Source organism: Sus scrofa, chromosome 1, assembly GCF_000003025.6.
Source record: "Sus scrofa isolate TJ Tabasco breed Duroc chromosome 1, Sscrofa11.1, whole genome shotgun sequence".
Classification (NCBI taxonomy): domain Eukaryota; kingdom Metazoa; phylum Chordata; class Mammalia; order Artiodactyla; family Suidae; genus Sus; species Sus scrofa.
The window spans coordinates 242167621-242194931 of NC_010443.5; the positions used below are offsets into that span (position 1 = coordinate 242167621).

At 43.4% G+C, this 27311-nt stretch overlaps 1 protein-coding gene across 5 annotated transcripts; it reads left to right on the plus strand.

The window, feature by feature from the left end:
* On the plus strand, positions 1302–27253 carry MSANTD3 (Myb/SANT DNA binding domain containing 3). 5 transcript variants are annotated; one of them, XM_005660297.3, is made up of 3 exons: positions 1302–1576; positions 16313–16763; positions 25946–27253. In XM_005660297.3, the coding sequence occupies exons 2-3, from the start codon at positions 16346–16348 to the stop codon at positions 26353–26355; spliced, it is 828 nt and encodes a 275-aa protein (XP_005660354.1). In that variant the 5' UTR covers positions 1302–1576; positions 16313–16345; the 3' UTR covers positions 26356–27253. The 5 variants fall into 5 exon arrangements, with proteins under 5 accessions (XP_005660354.1, XP_005660353.1, XP_003353639.1 ...); XM_005660296.3 differs by having other exon boundaries at positions 1302–1524; XM_003353591.5 differs by lacking the exon at positions 1302–1576 and adding an exon at positions 1779–1919.

The following is a 27311-nucleotide window of genomic DNA, read 5'->3' on the forward strand; positions in this document are numbered from 1 at the left end:
TGGGTTCCAGTGAAGTGAGTGTCACGGAATTTATTTGCCAATAGCAGCTCCCTCCAGATGGTCTTGGTTTCCAAGTTCTCTGGACAGTTTCAAGCTACTTGGACACCAGACAAACTGTTGTTAAAAAAAAGGAGCAGTATAACTCTAAGTTAGAGAAAGGGTCCTTATTTTTAATTGGTGCTTCTCTCCCTAGAAGTGTTTAGGTGTTTCTTTGCAGTCAAAAGACCTGGCTCAGCCTCTTAGCCTCTGGGTCATGTGCAGCTAGGTTGTGGGAGCTGGGAGGGTGGCAATAGCCTCATGTATATTCAAGGAATAAGAAAGAAAGAAAGAGAAGAGAAAAGAAAAGAAAGGAAAAGAAAAGAAAAATAGCCAGTGTTGGTGAGGTTGTGGAGAATTTGGAATCCTCATGTATTGCTGACTGGAAGGTAAAATCATTCATTTAGCCAGTATGGAAAAACTTTTTGGCCGTTCCTCAAAAAACTAAACGTAGAATTACCCTATCCAGCAAGCCTAATCCTAGGTGTATACCCCAAATAATTGAAAACATATATACAGACAAATACATTTACAGGCATGTTCAGAGCAGCACCATCCACAATAGTCAAAGGGTAGAAATGACACAAATATCCATTAATGGATACACGTATAAACACATTGTGGTATACAAACAATGGAATATTATTTAGCCATAAAAAGGAATGAAGTACTGATACATGCTACAATCTGGAGGAACCCTGAAACATATGTGCAATGAAAGAGACCAGACAAAAAAGACTACATACCAGTCCATTGATGTGAAATGTCTAGAAGAGGCAAATCTGGAGAGACAGAAAATAATTAGTGGTTTACTTAGGGTTGAGGAGAAGAGGGAATAGGAAGTGAGTGCTATGTGTGGAGTTTCCTTTTGGGGTAATAATATTTCAGAACTAGACAGAGAAGATGAGGTTGTTCAACATTGTGAATGTAATGAATACCACTGGATTGTTGATTTTAAAAAGGTTATTTTTATGTCAGATGAATGTCATGTTAATTAGAACAAGGGAAAGCTCAACAGCCCTCTCGGCCCTTCTGAGCTTGGAATCTTACCAAGGATTCTGGGAAAAGAAACACCTAGCCCCTATCCTTGTCAGGGTACGGTGAAAGGTGGTTTGTCCTACAGTTGGATATGTTGTAAATTCATTCGTCAGCACATAAATTCCAATTTACTCAGCATACAGTGACTGAACCAGGTCCTGGGCTGCAGGAGTTATAGTCTCTACCCTTTGAGCGCAAAGCCTAGGGGGAGACACATCTCGCAAATTAAAAAAACAAAACAAAACAAAACTCTGAGATGAACCCAGCAGAGTGTTGGCTACTCAAGTAGTCAGGTACCCAGAAAGAAAAGGAGCCTTTATCCGACGGAGAGCTTGGATTGAGCTAATTTGTGCCCATGGCCGCCAAATCCCTTGCGACAAATGCATTCTTTTGTTGTTCTTCGTGGAAATGAAACAGTTTTTAAGGCCCTTCAGGAGCTCGTCCGCCAAGGTGGGAAGAGGGAATTCAATTAGCACAAGAATGTCAGCCTAGAGGGATAGTGGTGAGTAGGCTGGGGTCCCTTTTGCGCCCCGCCCAGAGCCTCAGGGGAGCCGGCGGCCCAGGCTTGGGGAGGTGGGGACTGCGCGGGGCCGCGCTCCCGCCCTCCTCGGCGCCGGCGGACCCGCAGGCGGCCGGCAGCCCGCAAGGGGGCGGCGGCTCCCGGGCTTTGTGGCTGCTGCGCGCGTGGCGGGGCCTGGCCGGCCGGGGGCGCGCCGCCGCTGCCCGGCGCTCCGGAGCCCGCGGCCCTCCCGGCGGCCCAGCCTGCCAGAGGAGCCGAGGCCGCCCGCGCTTGCATCTCGCCGGCCCCTCCCCCGATCGCCGCGGCCGCCGCGCCGCCGCTGCAGGTAGGAGGCTCCCCGGCCGGGCTGGCTGCCTCGGGGCGGGGGCGCGGGCCTGGGGTCGGCGGAGGCGCGGGCCAGGCGTGCCGGGGCCGCGGGGCAGCCTGGGCGGGCTTCCGGCCCAGGCGCCGCGACCCCTGCCCCGCAGGCCGGGCGGCAGACTCCGCGCGTCCTGATGGGACTCGGTGAGTGGAGCCGGCCTGCAGCGTACAAAGCCCCAGGGCGCAGATCTCCGGGAGATGAGGCGGCGCACTGGGGTCGGAGGACTCTAGACCTCCCGGGACTGAGGAGCCGTTTGGGAGGAATCCAGATGACCCACAGTCCCCAGGTCTATCCATCCCGGGGTCCCCACTGTATGCTGGGCACTGTGCTCGGCGCTTTTCCATACTTGTCTCCTTTAAGACCTCTTGTGCCCCTTTCAGGGGTGTAATGGGGAGGGATCCCTTACTCGGAGGCCGAAAGCCGAGCATCCCATCGGTGACTGCCTGACCTTGGGAAAGCGCCTTTACTTCCAGCCCTGGGTGCTGCTTCTGTAAATGGGGGTGAGATTGGGGGCCGGTGGCGGTGGAGTGCTCGAGGTAATGCCTGCACTCCCAGGCGCTATTGTGAGAGGCGTACCTATCTATGATCATTTAATGTACATAAATGATCATAGCTAAATTTTGAGTACTTTCTATGTACCAGGCCTTAAGTACCAAACAGTTGGCATGAGTTACCTAATTAAATCATCGCACTAGCGCTGTGGATGTAGCTACTGTAAATTGCACAAGTAATCTTTATTTAGGAATAGGAAATGGAGAAGAATTTGGTCTCCCTGTTTTGATTCAGGAGATTGGGTATTTCTTAGGTATCATAACATTTTAGATTATAAATGTTTCTGCAGTATCAGGAGAGTGATTATAGGATGCAGGGATGTGTTTGTTATACTTTCAAATCCAGGAGATAGGATGATATCAGGGCTAGGGGTCTTCATTTCAGCATGCATGTCAGATAAGTCAGTTGTGACATAGTTCCTGAGTCAGGACTGAGGATGCTATGGGAGTTTGGGGCCAGAGAGAGACAAGGGGTGGACTGGGAGGAGAAGGGAGGATTCTAAAGCTCTGCAAGAGGATCTGGAGGAAGGGACCAGGATCCACCACCCCAACAGCTTTCTGGACCAGGATTCCGTCCTGTCCTTAGAGACCAAGCATCCTGTCTGAAGGGAGGGGAGGAAGGGATCCTGGGGTGAGATCAGTGACTTGTCTCTTCTTACTCCCAAGCCACTCCCGTAATATTCATATGGATGGAGAGTTCAGTGATGAGGCCTCCCAAAATGTCATGGTTTTTCTTCTCATGATTCTTGAAATTCTTTTAATATGCTTGAGGATATTGGAACACTCACCCACCCTAAAGGTTGGTAAGATGCTTAAAATACAAAGACCTAATGATGTAATGAAGGAGTAGCGTTTTGTTTTTGCTTTTTTAAGGGCCGCACCTGTGGCATTTACAAGTTCCCAGGCTAGGGTTCGAATCAGAGCTGCAGCAGCCGGCCTACGCCACAACCACAGCAATGCCAGATCTGAGCTGTGTCTGCACCTTACACCATAGTGCACAGCAACGCCGGATCCTTAACCCATTGAGCGAGGCCAGGGATGGAACCCACATCCTCATGGTTACTAGTTGGATTCGTAACCTGCTAAACCCCAACGGGAAACTCCCGAAGGAGTGTGTTTTGAATACAATTCACTTGGCTAGAGAAGAGTGGGCCTGAGGAGATTATCCAGGGGTTCATTTTGGAATGGGGAAAACTGGAAGGCTTTAGACCCTGAAAAAGGAAGGGAAAGGCAGGGACCAGGGACTGCACCAAGGGAACAGAGGGTAGAAGGAGAGCTGAGGACTCCATAATACCATCCGCAGAATGCTCACACAGACCAGTCAGTGCTCAGCTACCCAGAAGGCACTCTCTCCTCTCCCAGTGTGTGAACATGTCATACTAGAGTGTTGTGGAAAGTTGGGGCTGGACTCAGCCTGACTTTTCTCGAGTGAGCAGGAAAGGTTTCTTGGAGAAAGGTTGTTTTAAAACCAGTCATGGAATTCCTGTCGTGGCTCAGTGTTTAACAAATCTGACTAGCATCCTTGAGGACGCAGGTTTGATCCCTGGCCTTGCTCAGTGGGTTAAAGATCTGGCATTGCCATGGTGTAGGTTGAAGACACAGCTCGGATCCCTGCGTTGCTGTGGCTGTGGTGTAAGCCTGGCAGCTGCAGTTCCATTTTGACCACTAGCCTGGGAACCTCTGTATGCCTCAGGTGCCGCCCTAAAAAAAAAGCGAAAAAAAAACACAACCCAGTCCTGGAAGGAGGGTGTGTGTGGTCATGTAGTGATAAAGGTAGGAAGCAGTATGTTTAGTGGAAAGAGCAGTAGCTCTGGAGCAACAGAAGTGAGGGGTTTGAGTCCTAGCTCTGTCATTTCTCAGCTGTGTGATTTTCGTGAGGATTAAACAATATTTCTTTGCATGCAGAGTGGGGAGCTCAACAAGCTCTTGGACTTTTTTCTCTGTCTATGGTGACATTTGCTTAACACTTGCCTGCTGAATACCAATCTTACGCTGAGTCATATGCTTCATGCCAGGGATGTAGAGATGAGTCAGAAATTATGTATTTCCCTTAGGAATTTCCCAGCCTAGTAAGGGAGATGGACACAACGAGCAAATTACAGAAAATATAGGAAGTGCTACAGTACAGTCATGTACGCCTGGCAGTGAGCTCACAGAATATTAACTTGTTCATTCTGGATAGAATACTGAGGGCCAGTCTATCTCTTTAATGAGATTTAACAAGGGGAGACATGATCATAGACAGGTTTTTTGTGTGTTTTTGGCCGTGCCTGCACAATGTGGAAATTCTCAGGCCAGGGATTGAACCTGTGCCACAGCAGCAACCCAAGCCACTGCAGTGACAACACTGGATCCTCAACCCACTGGGCCACAAGAGAATTCCTATCATAGAGGTTTGGAATGCTACATGACCTCCTACCTTCTTTTATATCTTTGTCTTGTCATTGCTCTGATATTCTCTCTCTTTAAAAAAAAAAAATCTAGTTGCAGTATGTGCATAGTTTTGTAAGCTGCCTCAAAACTCATTTTAGAAGGAAGCTGTTATAAATAAAATAAGCATAACAACCTGGGTGTTAGTTGAAGAAGGCTTTGGAAAATTTTAATGACAGTCGGACCTTGAGGAATGATGTGCCCTTGGTGGACCTTGGGGTAAAGGATTCCAGCTAGAGGAAGCCCCACGTCCAGAGGCATGAGAACACAGCAGGTTCAAGGGCATGAAGGTGAGTTTGGTCTGGCTGAGTTGAAATATACATGGGAGGAAAGGGAGGTTTGGGTGGGGCATGGGGGGGCACTGTAATCTGGGACAGACCTGGAAAGGCCTCAAATGCCGTGTGAGCAGTTTGGATTTATCACTTAGGCAGTGGGAGAGATGTCAGAGGTTTACAGGTAGGACTATGGCATCGTCACAGTGTTTTAGGAAGACCCCTCTGGGAGCTGTATGGAGGAGCCGCAAGTTTGGGTGATCATTTTGGGGGATAGACATAGGCAGGGAGGATGGCAGAGAGAGAAGAGATGTTGAGGTAAAATGTAGAGTAGGGCTTGATGAGTGGTTCCATGTGGCGGAAGAGCACACTGAAGTTTCTGCTTTGAGCCAAGTTAATGTGGCTGAAGTCATCAGAAATCAGGAGGTTTGCAGGTGGTACAATAATTTGTTTGTTTTTGGAGATTCCTGAGGTCCCCATAATGGACAGCTAGATAGAGGTGGTGGGCAGAGAGTTGGAAATGTGTGTGGTGCTAGAGAGGATGGGGCTGGAGAGATGTTCTCCTTGACACCTCCACTTTCTTTTGCACAAACACCAAGAATCAACTGTGTGCCGGAGATACACATAACATGATTCCAAGCCTCAGGAGCTCACACTTAGATAAGGGGGACCCTTGAGAGTATGGATAGATTGAGGTACAGAGTAATTCTGAGGGCTGCAGGGAAAGGTAAATACTTGGGACCCTTGGCCCAGAGATTGGAGAGCTGCTGTTGCTGAAGTGGTGGGAGGAGAGAGTCCTCACAGATGAGAAGCAGGCTGGAGTGGGAGCACCTGCCTACAGGGCCTTTCTGTATTGTAGAAGCACTTCCTGTGGAGGGTACTGTAATAGTGATACGAGGGAATCTCAGGGAGACTGGGAGGGGGTGGGGAGAAGGCTTAGGATGGAGCTGTCAGGAGGGGAAGGAAGGGGTCAGGACTTTTAAGAACTTTCTTCTGGTTTACAGAGGGCACTGTGAGGGTAGGAGGATGGGAGTCGGGAGCTCTTGCCTTAAACACAAGGCACCGTCACACTCAGACACAGATGGTAAAAATAAACCCCTCCACGTTCCAGGGCCGTCTGGAGTGGGTGGTGGAGAGGAAGAGGAGGGAGAGCCTTGGAGGAAACAAGTGTAGTGCTAGGTTTAGACTGAAAAGCCCTCAAAGGGGAAAACTGAGATGGAGAGGGCACAGGTGAGTGGCCGACCTGAGTAAGATGTCTGAACATGTGACAGCAGGTACTTGGAACAGTCATGTCTGATTAGTTTTACCGCTGCCTGAAATGAAATCATGACAGCGTTTTCGTTGTAGCGAGGGGCTTAAAAATTTGGCATACAATACAACAGTATTTACAAGAAGTCAGGAAATGACTTTTATTAAGATAAATCCTTTATAAAAGGAGAAATTTAAGGTAGTAGAATGTCTATATAGAATTAATAAAAAATGCAGATGGCAAGCAGATTAGTGTCAACATATATTCCACAAATATTTGAGTGCCTACTGTGTACCCGAGGCTCTTCAAGGAGCTGGGGCTACAGTAGTGAACAAGAGATCAAAGCACCTGCTTTAGACATTTCACTTGGAACTCCTTAACCTATAATAGAGTTAAACCTTCGTATGGACCTTAACGCCTCTAAAGTGCTGAGATCACTTTATACTGTGGTAATACTCTTTTTCATTGGCTAGTAGATCCACTAATCTCATAAATAATCAGAAAATACCATATATGCATATTTGGCAGAAAACTGTGGAAATCAGGTTGCAGGAAAGCCATTGTGGCAGCAGTGGACCGTCAACACTGGATGGGGCTTTAGGGAACACCTGTTTAAGCTTTATCATTTAGAGATGAGGAATCAACAGTCAGGGAGGAAAGGGGACTTGCCTGATGTCACAAAAGTGAGTTTTCATTTGGGGTAGTGGGGAAAGGCTTGAGGATACCTAGCAAAGGGGCATCTTGCTGGTGAGATGGTGGAGGGAGGAGATGTGGAGGGAGGGGTTGAAAACTAATAATGAAGCTTCACGTTTAGCTCCCCCAGGAACCCCCACACTTTGCTCTGGGCCTCAGTTTTCTCATCTCTAAAGTGAGAGGATTAGTCCCTTTTTAGTTTTAACATGTTAGGCTCTAGGTTGTTTCTGAGTCAGGAAACGGAGTCAATGGACAAGGGTAGGAAACAGCCTCTCATCTCTTAAGAGCAAACTCAGCACCCATAACCTGTGGCCAGGCCTCCCTTCAGGGAGTGGGCGCCACACTCCCAGCAGCTCACCCACCAATTCTGTATGCTGCTGCTTCTCTCTTTCCCAAGTGGCCCTCCTTTTTTCTAATGCTAATTCTAATTCCAGTCTATTCTGATGAGAATTACAGTCCCTATTCTAGATCCTGCCCAATCCTGGGCACATCTCTGTCACACTGTCCTGTCACCAGAGCATCCACAGTACACTGTTGTGTTCTGTCTTCACTGGACTGTGAGCCCCTCGATCTTAAGGAATACCCCTCTCTCCAGTGTTTGCATATATAAGTCCTCTGCGTATCCTCTTTCCCTCTGCTTTCTCTTGATCCCCCACCCTAATGTGGACACGTGCATGTCTGGCCCATTTCTCACTTTGAAACAGTCCCTGGTGTGCACCCCCTCCTTTCCATGAACATAGCCACCATGCAGAGTCCAGGCCCTTGCTTATCAACCATCTATCTGAGGGATGTCCTTCAGCTATCTCTGTTCATACCCTGTATATGCTTAAAGATCTCGCTCCATCCTCTTGTTCGTGAAGAGTGCACATTCACCGCCTCCCTCCTCTGAAGGCCCAGGGTGCTTTGGCCTTTATGATGGCATCTGTTTCAGTGTGCCTCTCCTTTGGTTCTGCATGCCGGTGCTCCTTCCAGACTACGTGGTTCAGCTTTGTCTTTCTATCTCCCACATGTTCTAGGGTAGTTCTGAGCCTTTGATGAGATTCATTACGTATTTATTGAATTGTGTGTCTAGCAAATAAAAGAGCCCATAAACACTTGACTATATATTGTATTTAGGCCACTGTTCTACTTTTGGAAACAGTTCAGTATGGGCGAAAGGGGTGGAGAGAACTAAAATTTACTGAAGCTCTAGTCTGTGCTTCTTCTTTCCTCCCATTGCAGGTCAGTTATGTAGAGATAAGGCTGGATGGGGTATTAACCCCATTCTACAGATGAAGGATTAGAGGTTAATTGACTTGCTCAAAGTCACACAGCTAGGTGAGTGCTAAAATCAGGATTTGAACCCAGGTTTTCTACATGCAGTGTCTTGGTTATTTCACTTCACTTTATTTATTTATTTGGCCATGACCCTGGCATGCATAAGTTCCCAGGCCAGGGATCAAACCCATGCCAGAACAGTGATTCAGCCACAACAGTGACAACGCCAGACCCTTAGGCACCAGGCCACCAGGAGACTCCTCACTTCACTTTAAGAGCAGTAGTGCATTATGATCCTAACATCTGTCTGAGGTCTCTCTGTCACAAATTCTTAGTCATGGTTCCCATCCTGAGTCTTTCTTCCTTCTTTCCTTTCTTTCTTTCTTTGCCATACCTACAGCATGCGGAAGTTCCGAGGCCAGGGATTTGAAGCTGCACCACAGCTATAACCAGAGCCACAGCAGCGATATGCTGGATCCTTAATCTGCTGAGCCATGAGGGAACTCCCTAAGTATTGATTTCATAGAACTCCTTTTTCTACAAAGGGCAGTAGAATTAAGATCTAACCAGTTTTTTCTCGTCTTTGCTCAAATTTTAGAACTTAGTTTGATCCTCGGTAGACTTAAAACATCATTGAATGGTATATTAGCCAGGCCTGCCGTGATAAAATACTATAGACTGAGAAGCTTAATCAACAGAAATTTATTTCTCACAGTTATGGAAACTAGGAAATCTAAGATCAAGGTACCCAGCAAGGTAAGTTTCATTCTGAGGCCCCTTCTCTTGACTTATAGGTGGTGGCCATCTCTCTGTGTGCCCACATGCCCTCTTTGTGAGCCATGGGGTTGGTGGCAAGCTCTCTGTCTTTTCTTATGAGGGCAGTAATCCTCTTGAACCAAGGCCCAACCTTATGACCTCATTTAATCTTAATTATTTCCTTAAAGGCTCAACCCCCAAATATAGTCAATGCTATTTAATGTAGTCATTGTTAGCATTGCAACAAATGAATTTGGGGGGTATACAAACATTCAGTCCATAACAGATGGATTTTTAAGGTGAATATTAAATGTACTCATTATAATCTTCTCATGGTTTAGTCAGTGTTACAATTCAGGGAATTGTGCTTATTGTTTCCTCTTTGTTCTTTCACAGTCATTGGAATACCTGCTATTTTACATAGTCTTGTCTATGGGTCTTTGCCTAGCCCGAGACAAACTTCCATTGCATTTCATTTTTGCTGTTTCAGATGAACATTTTTACTTTAATGTAGTTTTTGGCGTCCTGATTGTTTTATCGTGTATGTTACTCATTCCTTGCATGGTGGGCAGTTTTATATTTATATCATAATACATTCATTCATTAAATTTTGCTGAGGGCTCACTATGTGAGGGCTCTTTTACTACACTCTGGGCTGTTTGTTGTGCTACAACCATGCATAAGAAAGGGTAGCCCCTCTGTCTAGCAGAACAGCAGACAAAATAAGATCATTAGTACTGAGCAGAATTGGGGGGCAGGGTAGGGCAGTTGCTAATAAAAGCTGATGCAGTGGGAAAAGGCTTGTTATGTTGTCATCTATAGCCAATTATGGACATTGCTCAGCCATTTTAAGCTAGAATGTGCTTTATAGCCTGGAAGTTTCTATTAATAAGCTTCGCCTGGAGATCTCTTTCTTTGGGAAATGTTTGTTTACTTAGGACTGTCAGGTGCTCAAGCAGAATGTCAGCGTTCTGTTCCCCTGAGGCATGGACCATTTTAAAGCTCCATATTATTGCTACAGTTACTTTTCAAATGTACATTCTTAGCAGATAAACAGTGGAACTTACTTCAGAATTCTGGTTAGAGTGAGAGAGGTGCACCTGAGTGGGGGCGAGGAGTGGTAGACCCTTGGCTTGAGACATAGAAGTGGGGAGGTGCTGGGTATGGGGAGGGAAGAATCAACAGATGTGGACAGAAGCTTGCACAGCTCCCCCTGGTTGCTCTACCCTAGGACTTGTCCCTGCTGACAGATTGCTAATTGACATGTAATTTGAGCATGTAATTTGGGCCCAGAGCCTGTCACTTCTGCAAGAAGAAGGCTAAGCAGAGCCTAGAACAGCACCGGCATGGAGTCAGACTTGGGTTTGAATCCTGGTTCTTCTACTTACTATTTGTGTGACCGCAGGCAAGTTAACTGAGCCTCACTTTTCTGATCTGGGAAATAGGAATAATAATTGGTTACTGGGGATAAATAGCCTGCCTCATGAGACTGTTGGGAGCCATTGGGGACCTTTGGGGTACACTATCTTGTCCCAGAATCCCTTTATAACCCGGCAGGATACAACCACATGGCTGAGAGAGGCCTGCTGTTCTACAAAATTAAGCAAAGTAAATTGGTAACTCTGGATTTACTTAGCTAGTGATTAAATAACAGTTTTGTTAATGGGCTATTAATGGTCCCCAGGTGTTGGTAATTCTAAGTATTTGCGTTTGAGAGTGGTTGTATAATTTCTTCTGGTACTGTTCATAAAGTTATTTTTTTAACCAGTGTAACAAATGATGCTCTCAGGGACTATTTTGGGGAGGATTAAATGCTATAGTGAGTATCAAGCAGTTAGTATAGTGTCAAACCCACAGTAAAGGCTCAATAAAAGTTATCTGCTACTGTTATTATTGCTGTTATTAGAGATTCAACTGGCCACACTTAGGTTAAAGTCTTTTATAAATTTAGATGCCTCACTAGCCCACCACCACCTGGTGGCAGCTAGTGGTACTGCAAACATTATGAGGAAGAATTATTGCTGGCAACTAATTCCATGTGAGTTCAGTTCCACTAAGTATCACAGGGACTTTGTTCAGTCAGAGTGTGGCTTATTTGCCTGAGAGCTGCAATTCATGTATCACTAAACAATGAAGGGACATTTTTCACCTCCACAGTTGGCATAGATTTAAAAAATGTTAACAGCAGAAGTCAAGGAAATGGTAATGTCAATTGGTATACCATTTCTGGAGGACAGATAGTGATGAAACAAAGTCTTAAGTGTTTTTATCTTTTGTGGCAACCATTCCTCTTCTAGGAAGTTATCTTGAAGAAATAATCAAAGATAGAAAAAAATTTTACTTAGAAAAAATGTAGGAGTTCCCGTCATGGCTCAGTGGTTATTGAATTCGACTAGGAACCACGGGGTTGCAGGTTCAATCCCTGACCTTGCTCAGTGGGTTAAGGATCCATCGTTGCTGTGAGCTGTGGTGTGGGTTGCAGACTCGGCTCGGATCCCACATTGCTATGGTTCTGGCATAGGCTGGCGGCTACAGCTCCGATTCAACCCCTAGCCTGGGAACCTCCATATGCCATGGGAGCGGTCCAAGAAATAGCAAAAAGACAAAAAACAAAAAGAAAAAATGTATAATGTATAAAATAGCATTACCTATAATAGAACAAAAGAGGGGAAGTTCCTGTGTGGTGAGTGAGTTAAGGATCCAGCATTGCTGCAGCAGTGGCGCATGTTCGATCTCTGGCCAGGGGACTTCCACATGCCATGGAGAGTGGGGTGGGGGGAGGAATGAAACAGGGAACAATCCCTTTTTCATTTGTGAATCAGATTCTCAATCCTTATAGCAGTGATTCCTTTTTTTTTTTTTGGCCCTGCCCGTGGCATGTGGAAGTTCCCGGGCCAGGGGTTGAACCTGTGTCACAGCAGCCACCCAAGCTGCTGCAGTGACAATGCCAAATCCTTACCCTGCTCTACCGCTAGGGAATTCCCTATAGCAGGGATTCTTAAAAAGAGTGGGGTATAGGGGAAGGTAGACCTCTCCGGGGTGGGGACAGAAGAGTTGGAAGGCATCAGATCAGAATCTGCTCTAGAGACTATGTATGTTTAAAATCATTTAGTATACCTGTTAAGTTCATAATAAAAATCATAGGACATAAAGTTGGACATAGACGTCTTGGCAGATAAAGATAATACAGAAGAGAATGTGTGTTAATAAATTTCAATTTGGGAACACTGGTTTCTAACAAATAGGAGTATTGATGAAAGCAAAAAATTAATTGTGGGCCTTTGGGGAGGAAGGCGCCTGGATTGGATCATCCTAGGAACATTAGAGGGACATGACTGAAGCATAGGCCTGGGAATTTAGAAGTGCAGGGACATATCTCCAAAGATAAATTTCCCCTTGTTTAACTTTGCCGAAGAGCTGACGGCCAAACCATCTGTGACTTGTCTAAATCTCTTGATTTCTGATACTGATGTGTCCATGGTGAATGAGAGGCAGGATGCCTTCTATCTAAAGACACTGATCACACCTAACTTTAGCTTTTGGGAGGGCGTGGTACATAGTGGGAGACCCTGATCAGGTTCTGTTGCTCTCATGTAAAGCCCACATTCCTTAGCCTCAATTTTAAGGCTCTCGGATCTGGCTCAGGTCTAACAGATTTCAGTTATTTACAACTACAGTAATCCCTCCCTAGGCATAGTACGTGAATAGCTTACTTGTTATAGTGTGACTTTAAATCAGTGTACTGTAAACTTAACTGCCACAGACTTTTCCCCTTAACTGTCTATTATGGAACTTTTCAAATGTTCACAAAGATCAGGAGAATAATTTAATGAATCTTTGAGTACCCATCACTCTTGTCAGTGTTTGAATGTCCCACTTTTGACCAAGGAACTCCTCTCAAGTTACTTTCTAATTCTTTTTGCTACAGGTTTGTTACTTTTATTTTTTTTTTTTTGTCTTTTTGCCATTTCTTGGGCGGCTCCTGCGGCATATGGAGGTTCCCAGGGGTCTAATCGGAGCTGTAGCCACCGGCCTACGCCAGAGCCACAGCAACACTGGATCTGAGCCGCATCTGCGACCTATACCGCAGCTCACGGCAACGCTGGATCCTTAACCCACTGAGCAAGGCCAGGGATCAAACCCTCAACCTCATGGTTCCTAGTCGGATTTGTTAACCACTGCGCCACGATGGGAACTCCAGGTTCGTTACTTTTAAATAGCCTACATCGATAGTAACTTGATGCTTCCCTGTTATTCTGAAAAATCAGAGGCTTGGAGAACATAAGGAGGACTGGGCATGTTGGCCCTTTCCACTAAAAGGACACGCAAAGCTTGCTTCATTGCCACATTCTCTGTTGCTTGGAGACATTCTTGCCATAATGTATCTGAGAGATTAATTTTTTAGGAAGTATATTGTGATTAAAAGATGTGGGAAAGTATGAGGTCGTAAAATGCACATAAGTTCAGTGAAATAAGACACTCATTAAACATCCATTGTGTGAAAGATGCTAGTTCAGCACTGAGGAGAATGGCAAGATGACCTAGGGAGTCATGGTTGAGTAATTTGGAATCACTCAAGGTGAGAGCCCAAGAGATAATTGTGAAATGATCTTAAGAATACCAGATTATTCAAACTCATAGAAGCGGAGAGTAGAACAGTCCTTACCAGGGACTCGAGATGGGGGGGTGGGGGAAATGGGGGGATGATTGTCAAAGGGTACAAAATGCAGTTGTGTAGGATTAATATCTAGAGATCTGATGTATGGCAGTTATGACTATAGCTAATAATAGTGTATAAATATTGGAAATATGATAAGAGATTTTAGGTGCTCTCATCACACACATAAAAGGTAACTACATGAGAAAAATGTTATATTATTGAGCTTGATTGTAGTAAGCATTTTACTGTGTATATCAAATGAAATTAATGTATGTTGAAATATATACAATTTTTATTAAAAATATAAAAGGGTAAGTAGACTTTGATAATAAGGAGAAAATGTAATGTCATTTCAAATTTGTAAAATAATATAAAATTGATAACATTTCCTGTAATTTGTAAACAAAGACTTTAATGGAATATACATAATAAAAATGGCTATTTTTTTTGTGTTTAAAACAATTACCAAACTATTCGGACAACCCAGGTTCTTGATTTCTCAAAGTCACCATCTATGTGATCTTGTACAGTCCATTTCACCTTACTGGCCCTTAGTTCCCTCAGTTGAAAAGAAGGATGAGGAAAATGTGGTATATAGGTACACAAAGGAATATTACTTAGCCCCCAAAAAGAAAGATATCCTGGCATTTGTGACAATATTCATAGACCTTGAGGGTATTATGCTCAGTGAAATAAGTCAGATAGAGAAAGACAAATACTATATGATCTCACTTATATGTGGAATCTGGAAGGAAAGAAAAACTCACAGATAAAGAGAACAGACTGGTGGCTGCTAGAGGTGGGGGGTGGGGAAAATGGGTGAACGTGGCCAAAAAGTATAAACTTCCAATTATAAAATACATAAGTCCTGGGGATGCAATATACTACAGGTATCCTATAGTTAATAATATTGTATATTTGAAAGTTTATGAGAGAATATATCTTAAATGAAAAAATTATAACTGTGTGGTGATGGATGTTAACTAGATGTACTGTGGTAATCATATCACTATATATATATAAAAAATAATTGTTGTGTATCTAAAACTAATGTTTTAAAATAATTACTGTTGTAAAATCTTTATTATCCATTCTTTTTTTAAAATTAAAAAAATTTTATTGAAATATAGTTAAATTACAATGTTGTGTTATCTTCAGGTATCAGCAAAGTGATTCAGATATATATATAAAGCTGAATATATATATATATATATATTCTTTTTTTACATTCTCTTCCATTATAGGTTATTATAAGACACTGAATATAGTTTCCAATGCTATACAGTAGGTCCTTGTTGGCTGTCTATTGAAACTAATGTTATATGTCAAGTCTATCTCAATTTTAAAAATCCATTAATTGGTAAATGGATGTAGACTGTTACATCTATAAAATGGAATAACAAGAAATGAAGTATTGATATACACTACAATGTAGGCAGACCTTGAAAACATTATGCTAAGTGAAAGACGCAAGTCACAAAAGACCTCATATTGAATTATTCCATTTTTATGAAATGTCCAGGAAAAAAAAAGAGGGACATTGGATTCAATCTCCAAGCATCTAGGCTCTTATACCTCTGAAATTATATTCATTATTTACATAGAACTGTACACCTTTTTTTTTTTTTTTTTTGCTTTTTAGGGCTGCACCAGAGGCACATGGAGGTTCCCAGGCTAGGGGTCAAATTGGAGCTGCAGCTGTTGGCCTACGCCACAGCCATAACAACGTGGGATCCGAGCTGCGTCTGTGACCTACACCACAGCTCACGGCAACACCGGATCCTTAACTCACTGAGCGAGGCCAGGGATTAAACCTGAATCTTCATGGATCCTAGTCAGGTTCATTAACTGCTGAGCCACGAAGGGAACTCCAGAACTGTACCCTTTTAAAAGTGGTCTTTAGACGTTAAGGATGACAGACTCCAAGCCTTTATTTTAAAGATGAAGAAACTGAGGTTCTTCTAGGAGCATGGACCTATTCAAGGACAGACATAGTGATGGGAATGTCACATCTTTTGGGTGAGTTCTTAATGATTCTAAAATCTTGATAGTATTTACATTATCCGTCATATTTGATCACACAGTAGCTTCTCGTGTCTTCAGCTGTGACAAAACTTTGAGAGAGCTGTTTCATTCAAAAGCTGCCTAACATTATGAATTTGGGGAATTATCAGTTCCCTAACATTGAGCAGAACTAAATACATTAGAGTTCCACACAGATGTTCAACTTTTCTTTTTTTGCTCTCTGTACCAGATAATCACAAAATGGGCAAGACTTACAGAAAAGGATCCACTTTAAAGTAAAACCCCATTCCTGTTAAACTCGAATGTTTTCTTGAGAATATCACAATCCAACATTAATGGAAAAGAAAGTACTAAATTTCAGACCAGGGAATCGAGTCAGGGATTAAACCTGCGTGATTCACTGACTTTTTTTTTTTTTAAATTATTGGAGTTAGTAATGGATTGTTCCAAACTTCCTGTTCCAGGATAGCTGACAGCCAGGAGAAACATAGTGGAAAATGCAAAACAACGAAATCATAAAACCTGCCAAATACTTCTCAGAATTGGAAAAGAGCATCCTCCTTGCTTTAGTAGAAAAGTACAAGTATGTGCTGGAGTGTAAGAAAAGCGACGCGCGAACTATTGCCCTCAAGCAGCGTACCTGGCAGGCGCTCGCCCACGAATATAACTCCCAACCCAGTGTGTCGCTGCGGGATTTCAAACAGCTGAAGAAGTGCTGGGAGAACATCAAGGCTCGGACCAAAAAGATTATGGCCCATGAAAGGAGAGAGAAAGTGAAACGGAGCGTCAGCCCGCTTCTGAGCACCCACGTCCTGGGGAAGGAGAAGATCGCCAACATGCTGCCCGAGCAGCTGTACTTCCTGCAGAGCCCTCCTGAGGAGGAGCCCGAGTACCACGCTGATGCCGCCGCCCAAGGTATGGGTGCCTGACGCCCGCTTGCTCGTTCTCCTTGGGTACCTGTTTGACACTGCACTTTTTATAGTCCTTCATTTTGAGGGAACTTATTAAAAAAAGAAACTTTCATATCAAACTTGACTTTCCCAATTCAAAATCTCCAGTTTGGATAGTACATTCAAGTCGAACTTAAGACCGGGAGCTCTTGTTCATCTCCCTGTGCTCTCTCTCTTAGATCTCACTTATCTCTGTTATTCCTTAAGAAGAAAAAATAAGGGGCTACATTAATATGGTTATTGAGGACGTACGCTAGTTGCTTATCTTAGCCTATCTCAATGTACTAAAAAGAATTTGAGGTTTTATTTATGTACGTATTTTTGCTTTTTAGGGCTGTACCCGCAGCATATGTAAGTTCCCAGGCTAAGGGTCAAATCGGAGTTACAGTTGCCAGCCAACACCACAGCCACAGCAACACAAGATCTGAGCCACTTCTGCGACCTATACCACTGCTCAGAACAACGTGGGATCCTTGACCCACTCAGCAAGGCCAGGCATCGAACCCACATCCTCATGGATACTAGTTGAGTTCATTTCTGCTTCACCACAACAGGAACTTCAATTTGAGGATTTGTATTCACTCACTCAATTGTATTCTTTTTTTCAAAAAATATTTGTTGAGGGCCTGTATGTGCAAAGCGCTGCAGTCACCCAGGTTGAAAACAGCATTTTGGAGTTCCCGTCATGGTGCAGCGTGAACTAATCCAACTAGAAACCGTGAGGTTTCGGGTTTGATCCCTGGCTTCGCTCAGTGGGTTAAGGATCTGGCATTGCTGTGAACTGTGGTGTAGGTCGCAGACAAGTCTCAGATCTGGTGTTGCTGTGGCTCCAGTAGGCCAGCAGCTGTAGCTTCGATTAGACCCCTAGCCTGGGAACCTCCATATGCCGTGGGTGCAGCCCTAAAAAGACAAAAAAGAAAGAAAAAAAGAAAAACAGCATTTCTACCCATTATTATATTGTGATCTGTAGTTTTGGTCTGTGCACTCCAGGAGACTTGAGAAATTCTGGGAAAAATTTGTCTTAGTTTTAATATACTTCCATTGAAAAGAGAAAAATATGTCATATATGATTCTTAGAGAAGGTAAAACTCATATAATCGAGGCCATAATGAGGGTGTGCCGTGGCTTTAAAAGGTTGGAATTAAGGGGCTATTGAAATATCTCCAGGGAAGAGGAGGATGGGAAAACATACAGATAAATTGCCAGTAATTCCTGCCTCTTTTAAGATAGAAACAACCAGTTTATTTAAGGGTGCATATAGGAGTTCCCACTGTGGCACAATGGGGTCAGCAGCATCTCTGGAGCTCTGGGATGCAGGTTTAATTCCAGGCCCTGCACAATGGGTTGAGATCTGGCATTGCTGCAGCCATGGTATAGGTCACAACTGTGGCTTGGATCTGATCCCTGTTGGGGAACTCCATATGCCATAGGGTGGGCAAAAAAAAAAAAAAAAAAAAGATTTCTAGGAAGGCCAGAGGGCTGCTCATAGGTGCTCCAAGGAACCAGGAAGCATTTGCCTAGGAAAATCCAATTCTTGGCTTGCAGGCTGAGAAATTCACTTATTACTATCCCCAGAGTAAATTAAGCTCTGAGGGACTGGTTAATTAAAAGTCAAAGGAAATTGTCTAAAACCAAGAATATTCTCTGTGTAGAGTGGAAAAGATAATAACCAAGTGAAGAGAATACGGTTTTGATTAGAATATTTTCCCCCTGTCTGCAGATCATGCTGGGAAGCGAAATTACGATTGAATGTTTGCTGATCATTTGGCCAAGGTTAAGTCTAAGGAGCCAGTTGGGCAACCACAGTGGTGAATATCTAGGAACTCATGCATTGTTTCTCAGCATAGGAACCCTGTGTCTGAGTTTGGATTCTTGAGTTTCCCAGCCAGGGCACCTCCCAGAAGACATTGTTTATGGGGACACTACCAGCTCTCTCTCACCCCTCCTCATTGCTGCTTCTGTGGTGGAGAGGGCCCGCTGCTAATTGACAGTGTCCTTGCTTTGGAGATGTTTATAGCTTCAGCCAGTTCCTCTCTATTATGCTGGCCTTGGAGCAATTCAGTGTTTGTGAAGCAGTGAAAGGAATGGTGCTAGGGGAGGGAGGGAGGGAAGTGAATAGGCAGGGCTGCTTTTCAAGTGGCTTATATTCCATGGGAGATGTTATCCATGAAGATGCTGGTATGGACTGCGTTCAGTTCACTTTGAAAAGCTGTGATCTAGATTATTGCGTGTTGATTTCATAGGCTTATTCTAAGGGGGCAGTCTTATTTCCCCATTTTCAAATTCTAGGGTAGAATCTAGAAAGTCCATTCCACAAATATTTTTGCTTTCTTTTTGGAGGAAACAATGAAATTCACTTACCCATAAACACAATTTCTAAATTTCTAGCAAGAAGGGAATAAATGTGAATTCTCAGTGTCCTTCCTGTAGTGGCATTTGCTAAAGGCTCACTTGTAAAAGAGATTTATTTTAAATTGGATGTTTGTAAATATACCACACATGAGACTTCCCTTTTCGCTGTTGATTATTAAAGTACAACCACATGCTATGTGCTTCCTATTTCCAGGTCAAATCTGGGGAGTGGTAGAGAACTATGCTGCTTTGTCAGTTGGGAACTGTTGCCAAAGTAATCTATAAACTCTAGTAGTTAAGGTCCTGGAACTCTTTCCATACGTTAAAACAACTTTGAGGTGACCTCACTCATTTTGCATTTCAACTTCTAAAAAAGAAAAAGAAGACTGGAATTGTTAATCATCCCTTCTGGGTCTTGTTGGGAAAAAGGTTGAAAACTTACTGTAGGGTTATGGCTCTCATTCCATTGTGTGTATTTTGATATATGGACTGTGTGTGTGTAGTTAATATCTCTAACACTGTGCTGTCCAAGACAGTAGCCAGAAGCCAAATGAGGCTGGTAAGCACTTGAAATGTGGGGAGACGGAATTGAAATGTGCCATAAATATACACATTATATCTTGAAAATTTAGTACCAAAAAAAAAAAAAAAAAAAAGAATGTAGGAGTTCCTGTCATGGCTCAGCAGTTAACGAACCCAACTAGCATCCATGAGGACTCGGGTTCAATCCCTGGCCTTGCTCAGTGGGTTAAGGATCCGTCATTGCCATGAGCTGTGGTATAGGTTGCAGACGTGGCTCAGATCCTGCATTGCTGTGGCTGTGGTGTAGGCTACCGGCTATAGCTCTGATTTGACCCTGAGCCTGGGAACCTCCATATGCCATGAATGTGGCCCCAGAAAGACCAAAAAAAAAAAGAATGTAAAATTTCTTACTAACAACATTTATGTTGATTAAATGTTGAAATGACAGTATTTTAGATATACTGGATTAAAAATATATTACTAAAATTAACTTCTTTTTACTTTAATGTGGCTATGAGAAAAATTTTGACTACATGTATATCTCATATTTCCCTCAGACAGCACTGTCCTATTACTTTACAGAGTGCCTGTGACAGAATTAGGTGCTCAAAGATTTGTTGGAATTTGTTAAACAGGAAGAAGCCTAGCAGATTCCACTAGAGGCCTCCCTACAACTATTTCTCATGTGAGATGGCTTCAGCTGTGTCATCTTGATCACCATCCCCTATGTTTGTAGTCAGTGACTTTGCTGAAATGTACATCTTGTATTCCAATATAGTAGTCTTAAAATTTAACATGTAGGAGTGTATTTGTAAACAAAATCCCAGTATTTTTCCCTTACGCATATTTAAAAAATTCATACCTTGTAGATTTATGATATGTGATCATTTGGCTTTGACACTTACCTTCTGTTATCCTTGGGGAACAGGTGTGCAGAACTAAGGGAGCCAACAAAATTTGCTAAGCATGGTCAGGAAGGCAAGGTCGCCGAGTGTCAAATACATTTAAGAAAACTAAACTTTCAGGTAGTACTCAAATATTTTAAGAGAACTTACATTTAATTCATACGCTATTATTTCTCTACTGTAAAGCTACAGTCTAGTAATGCAAGCATAGGTATGAAAAGCTGTATTAAATAATGCAAACATGTCTTAATAGATTGCATTATTATCACTGTTTAGTACAAATCTATTTCGGGGAGGTGGGAACTCCAGTACATGGGACTGCTTTATATTGTAGTCATGGCATGCTAGCATCATTGATCTGGAAAAGCCCTTTTTTGTGTGTGTGTGTGTGTTACATGTTCATTCCTCTTTCTTCTTTCCTTTCCTTTTTTTTTTTTTTTTTTTTTTTTTGCTTTTTAGGGCCACACTGCGGCATATGCAAGTTCCCAGGCTAGGGTCACATCAGAGTTACAGCTGCTGGCCTGCGTCACAGCCACAGCCACGTGGGATACAAGCTGTATCCACAACCTACACCACAGTTCTCGGCAATGCCAGATCCCCAGCCCACTGAGCCAGGCCAGGGATTGAACCCGCATCCTCATGGATACTAGGTGGCTTTGTTCCCACTCAACCATGACAGGAACTCCCTGTTCATTCCTTTTTCATCCCTGTTCAGCACTTTCATTCTTTTCTCCTGCACACTAATCATTCCAGTGTGCTTGTGGGTGCTTTTATATGTTCTTGAAAGCATGTGTTGATGTTGCGTGTGGATATATTTTAAATTTATGTAAATTAAAAGTTGTGTATAGATAACATTCCTTTTTCTTTTGCCTTTTTTCTCTTGCCTTTTTTCTCTTAGAATGTTTTAAAATCAATGCCCATTGCAGTGTGTAAATCTAATTTGTCTCTTTTTGTTGCTGCATAATATTCCAGAGTATGCTTCCACCACATCTTATTTATCCATGTTCCCAATCAGTCCTGCTTCCTTTGCTCTCTTGAGAAGAGCTGGGGTTTATCCTGTGCATAGTTTCCTTCCCATCCTTTTACTGCATTAGTAGGTTTTCCTGCTGAGATTAAACTTAACTCAAATTGACCAAGTGGAAGAATACCCCCTTGACTGTGTTCTCTGCTCCCAGGAAAGCCTTTAGGCCTTCCTATCCATTTTGCACATGATTGAGTTGTTTTCTACTTTGAGTGGCTTTTTTTTACCTGGGAGAGAGATTACATAGTGTGTTTGCAGTAGGTTGCCATTCCCAGGGTAGTCTTTTTCCAATTAAGATGAGATTCTCCCATCTGAACACTAGCTTCCATTCATTGGAGCTAATATTTGTGTGAATGTTAATTAACTACTCCATCGGGCCTCTCCAGTTTTAAGCCCTAGCTTCTGCCAGAGTCTTAAGAGGCCTGGTTTTTAAAAAAATTTAAAATGTATGTTAGCACATATTTAATCTAAAAAAATTAGTTTTAAAGTAGAGGCATTTCTCTGCTCCCAGACATAAACTATATTGCCTTCATGTTCACAATTCTGGAGAGAAATTTGGAGATCAAAATTTGGAATATACACTCATTCTTTTTTTTTTTTGGTCTTTTTAGGGCTGCACCCATGGTATATGGAGATTCCCGGTCTAGGGATCGAATCGTAGCTGTAGTCCCTGGCCTACACCACAGCCACAACAACACCAGATCGCAGCAATGTCTGCAACCTATACTGCAGCTCATTGCAACGCTGGATCCTTAACCCACTGAGTGAGGTCAGGGATTGAACCTGCATCCTCATGGATATTAGTCATATTCATTTCCACTGAGCCATGACAGGAACTCCTACACCCATGTTCTTAATGATAGATAGTTTTGTAGCAGATACGCCTTGGAGACTGCATTTCAAAATACATAAGTGAATAGCTGAGCAAGTGACATAGTGAGAGGCTGGATGTTGTAGTAGTTGAGCTTGGATTTTGGAGTCATGCAGACCCAGATTGGAGTTGTGGTTTTTTCAACTAGTCAAATGACTTTGGACATTGTGTCTGGTTTTCTATAATAATACCTCCCTCAGACGGTTGTTGTAAGGATTAAATGAGGTAATGCTACAAAGCACTAACCTAGTGCGTAAATACTTAGAAAACGGTAGCAGCTGTCATCATCATCAAAAGGCCCCTGGGAGTTTCCGTCGTGGTGCAGCGGAAAACTAATCCGACTAGGAACCATGAGGTTTCGGGTTCAATCCCTGGTCTTGCTCAGTGGGTTAAGGATCTGGCATTGCCGTGAGCTGTGGTGTAGATTGCAGACATGGCTTGGATCCTGCATTGCAGTGGCTGTGGTGTAAGCCAGCAGCTGTAGCTCCAATTCAACCCCTAGACTGGGAATCTCCTTATGCCGCAAGTGCGGCCCTAAAAAGCAAAAAAAAAAAAAAAAAAAAAAAAAGCCCCTAGGGCCAAGAAATATCGAGATAAAAATGAGCATTTAAAAATTGGGAGAGGAGTTCCCATCGTGGCTCAGTGGTTAACGAATCTGACTAGGAACCATGAGGTGGTGGGTTCAATCCCTAGCCTTGCTCAGTGGGTTAACGATCCAGTGTTGCCGTGAGCTGTGGTGTAGGTTGCAGACGTGGCTCAGATCCCGCATTGCTGTGGCTCTGGTGTAGGGTGTCAGCTACAGCAGCGATTAGACCCCTAGCCTGGGAACCTCCATATGCCGCCAGAGTGGCCCAAGAAATGGCAAAATAAATAAATAAATAAATAAATGGGAGAGATGAGTAGTATTGTGAGAGCAGGAATTTAAGGACTCAAGAGGAGTATCCAGAACTATCCACTGGAATGAAATCAAAGAGAAAATAGGCTAAAGGTACCCCCAAAAAACATCTAATGTATCCAGTCTTTAAGGAAGACAGTTTCAGATCTGAGACTAGAAAGGAAATGGATGAGGTAATTCTCTTTGCATTTGATCACATCTGTGGGACCCTATTCTCAGTGTTAAGCCTTTCCCACTCCTTTGTCCTGTGCCTTGGCTCTACTCAGAACACTGCTCTTTCTACAGAGTTGTGCTGTGTTGAGAGGGATGTGATCCACTGCAGCCAATTCATCCTGCACGCATTTCTTACCTGCCCAGCAGTGTATGGGGCTGTGCGCAGGGTTCTCCAGGAGGATGAATTAGAGGCAGTCTCTGTCTTCAAAGAATTGAGAGACCTGATGGGAAGGTAGTCACACCGCCAGTTTTCGCAAGTGCTCTGCCAGAGGCAGGCTCAGGAGGCAGTGAGAGCATGAAGGAAGCACATTTAATTGAGGCTGTAGCCGCTGGAGTTGGGACAGATTCCCAGGGAGACATTTTCATTATCTCTGGATGACAGAGAAGTCCTTTTAACCTTCTTTTTCAAAAGTAAGATTTTCACCTTTTCTTTCCTCTTAATTAGGGACTAGTTATGGTTGTTACCTAACCCCTTGGAGTGAAATAATCTTAACAGTAGCCATTTTGCTTTTATTAACAGAGTATTACGAGTTAGGTTTCCCCCTGTAGCCATTAACATTCCCGGCATCCCATCTTATGGAATAATGGAGTGGACATAATAATGTAATCAACTCTGTTAATGAATTGATATTATTTTTCTCCAAGGAAATGATTCTCATTATTGGAAATATGAAGCTTCCCAAGAAGGCATTTGAGTCACTGCTAGAAGATTCCACGGGTTAGTGGAGTTAGTGGTTTCCTTATGGAAACTCCCCAATTGATACTCATATCATTGCCCTATAAAAATACTAGTACAAACATGGCATTCTTTTGTATCCAGAAGCCCTTTTCCCCTTGCGTTCAAAGCTTCAGCTAATAAATATTTACTAGGCATTCACTATGTACCATGCAAAATAATTGGTGCCCAAGGATAAAAGAAATGAATAAGGTGTGATCCCCAAGTAACACTAGAATGTGGTAAGTGCTGTAACAGCAGAGTACGTATAGAGAAAGGAGAGGGCTGACGTTTCACAGAGCAAGTGGCATCAATCCTGAATGAAGTAGGGGTTAAGGAGGAGGCAGAAAGGTAGGACTGGAGTAAGAGTGTGTGTTTGAGTGAAGAGTGGGGACCAATAGTGAGCCAATTTCAGGCTGAAGGAGTAGTGAGACAGAATTTATGGAAAAAAAAAAAAGCATGATCTTTAAAGATTGTGGTAGGATTGGAAGGTACACGGGGTATTTTGAAGAGTATAAGGCAAGAAAGATAAAGGAATGTCAGAACCAGATTATGAGGGGTACTTAGGGTAGATTGAAAACAGAGCTAAAGATAGGTGCCCCAGGAGAACATTGAAGTGTGAGCCTGAAAGGAGACTTGGAAAAGAGCAATCAGAGAGGAGGCTGAAGAAAACTTAGGAGAGAGCAGTGGTTCAGAAGCTAATAGAGGAAGGACATTTCAAGACGGATTGTCAAGTCAGAGAGAAGTTACATAAGAGGGGCATGGGAAAGTGTCCTTGGAATCTGAATACTGACTCCAGATGACAGTGCTAGAGGCAACAGGCAGATGAGGAGACTAAAGAGAAGTCTGAGGGAGTTAAGTTAGGGAGTGTAGGCTCCTCTTTCAAGGATGAACCTTTATAAGATGATTACCCAGGCTGAGGGGTAAGACCTGTGACCAGGATCCAGAGCAATGGTGCCCTTGTGGAGATTGAACACAAGTGTTCGTGGCTGAAGGAGAAACTGAGAAAGGGTGATCAGACTGAAGAAAAACTTCATCTAAAGACCTACTGCTGGCCTCGCACTATGGTCTTCTGCTCACTGGGAGTTGTGCACCTTTCATTTCAGAACTTAGATCAACATAACCAGGTCACCAGTTCTTGATAAGCACAGTCTCTGACCACGGTTCCCATATTTGCAGTGCCAGAAATGACATGATGAAACCCTTTAGCATTATTTCTTAAGGGAAAATTGTTTGTGACTTATGGGTTTTTAAAAAGTCAGGTGTGGGAGTTCCTCTTGTGGCTCAGTGGGTTAAGATCCCAGCACAGTGCCCTTGAGGCTGAAGGTCTGATCCCTGGCCTCACTCAGTGGGTTGAGGATCGCATGTTGTCCCAAGCTGTGGCGTATGCAGCTCAGATCTGGTGTTGCTGTGGTTCTGGCCTAGACCAGCAGCTGCAGCTCTGACCCCTAGCCTGGGAACTTCCATATGCCGCAGGTGCAGCCCTAAAAAGAAAAAAAAAGTCAGGTGTGACAAGGTTACCTGTAGACATGCAGACCAGAGCAGATACTATCTCAGATCATCCTGTAATGGGGTACCCTGTCATTTGAAATAGGATTGATTTACTCTCTGCCTGTAAAATCTTTGAACATGTTTTCTGCTACTGTTTTTCAGAATCATTTGCTGTTTCAAATAGAGAACTGTGCGATGATGAGAAAGAGTTCATACATTTTCCAGTATGTGAGGGGACCTCTCAACCTGAACCCTCGTGTTCAGCTGTCAGAATAACAGCCACTAAAAACTACAGGAGCAAAACCTCTCAGGAAGGTGCTTTAAAAAAGATGCATGAGGAAGAACACCATCAACAAATGTCCATCTTACAACTGCAGCTGATACAAATGAATGAGGTGCATGTGGCCAAAATCCAGCAGATAGAGCGAGAGTGTGAGATGGCAGAGGAGGAACACAGGATAAAAATGGAAGTTCTCAATAAAAAGAAGATGTATTGGGAAAGAAAACTACAAACTTTTACCAAGGAATGGCCTGTTTCTTCATTTAACCGGCCCTTTCCCAATTCACCCTGAGACTGTGGGGGGTGGCTCTCTTGTAATTAATCTGTGTTGACAAAGTCTGGAACATGAACCTGCGGTCAGTAACCTGTTACAGAGCTACAACTAGGAAAATTAGAGTGGTAGTAGTCACTTATTTAAGAATACATTCAGGTAAACAAGCTGCACCCTATGTACCCCTTAAGTGGCAAAGAAGCTGTTAGCGTCTTCTGAAATTTTCACTATGAGTGCTATCATTCTGAATGTAATGTCTCTTAATTAGAATTCATACAAGAACCATGTGTGAGTGTTATTGTTGTATTTTTTTAATCAGATGCAAGTGTGACCCTAAAGGAGTGTGGCTGGTTTTGTGGGCTTTTTTTTAATAGACAGCAGACCTTTTCTATCCAAACAAATGCCCTCCCACTGAAAGTGGCCATCCTGGGAGGACACGCGTTTCTCCAGGGGTGATGCTGTTGCTCAGAACTTGCTAGAGGTCTTTCAGAAACCTCCACAAGAGCTGCGGCACACTTCGTTTTCTCAATATCATCTGTTTTTTTTTTTCCTTCTTCTTCTTTTTTGGCCTCCCCACGGCATATGGAGTTCCTAGGCCAGAGATCAGATCCAAGCCACTAAGTGGTAGCTGTGGCAACGCAGGATCCTTTAACCTGTGTCCTGATGCTGCAGAGACACTGCTGATCCCACTGCGGCACAGCAGGAACTCCCGGTGTCATCTTCTGAGTGTCAATTTTCTGTTTTTAAACAGCCCAATATGTGGAAAGAGGTGGCTCATAAACTGCCTTTGAAGGGCCTTCCTTTCCTCAAAGAAGAGTAGCTTTGTTGGAACTAAGGATGTAACTACTTTGAGGGAGAAATGTTTGCTTAGAGTTCTACATTCTGTCATGCTTGTTTTATTAAAAGACAAGTCTTGCAATTTTATAGTCACACTGTGTATGTTTTTTAAAGGTGCTGCCTCCCCCAGTGTGCTCCAG

What these genes read in the sequence shown, in the direction of transcription:
- MSANTD3 (XM_005660297.3), top strand. Translation starts at nt 16,346, where the DNA reads ATGCAAAACAACGAAATCATAAAACCTGCCAAATACTTCTCAGAATTG. An exon ending in CGCTGATGCCGCCGCCCAAG is followed by an intron (nt 16,764 to 25,945) that starts GTATGGGTGCCT and finishes ACTGTTTTTCAG; the next exon opens with AATCATTTGCTGTTTCAAAT.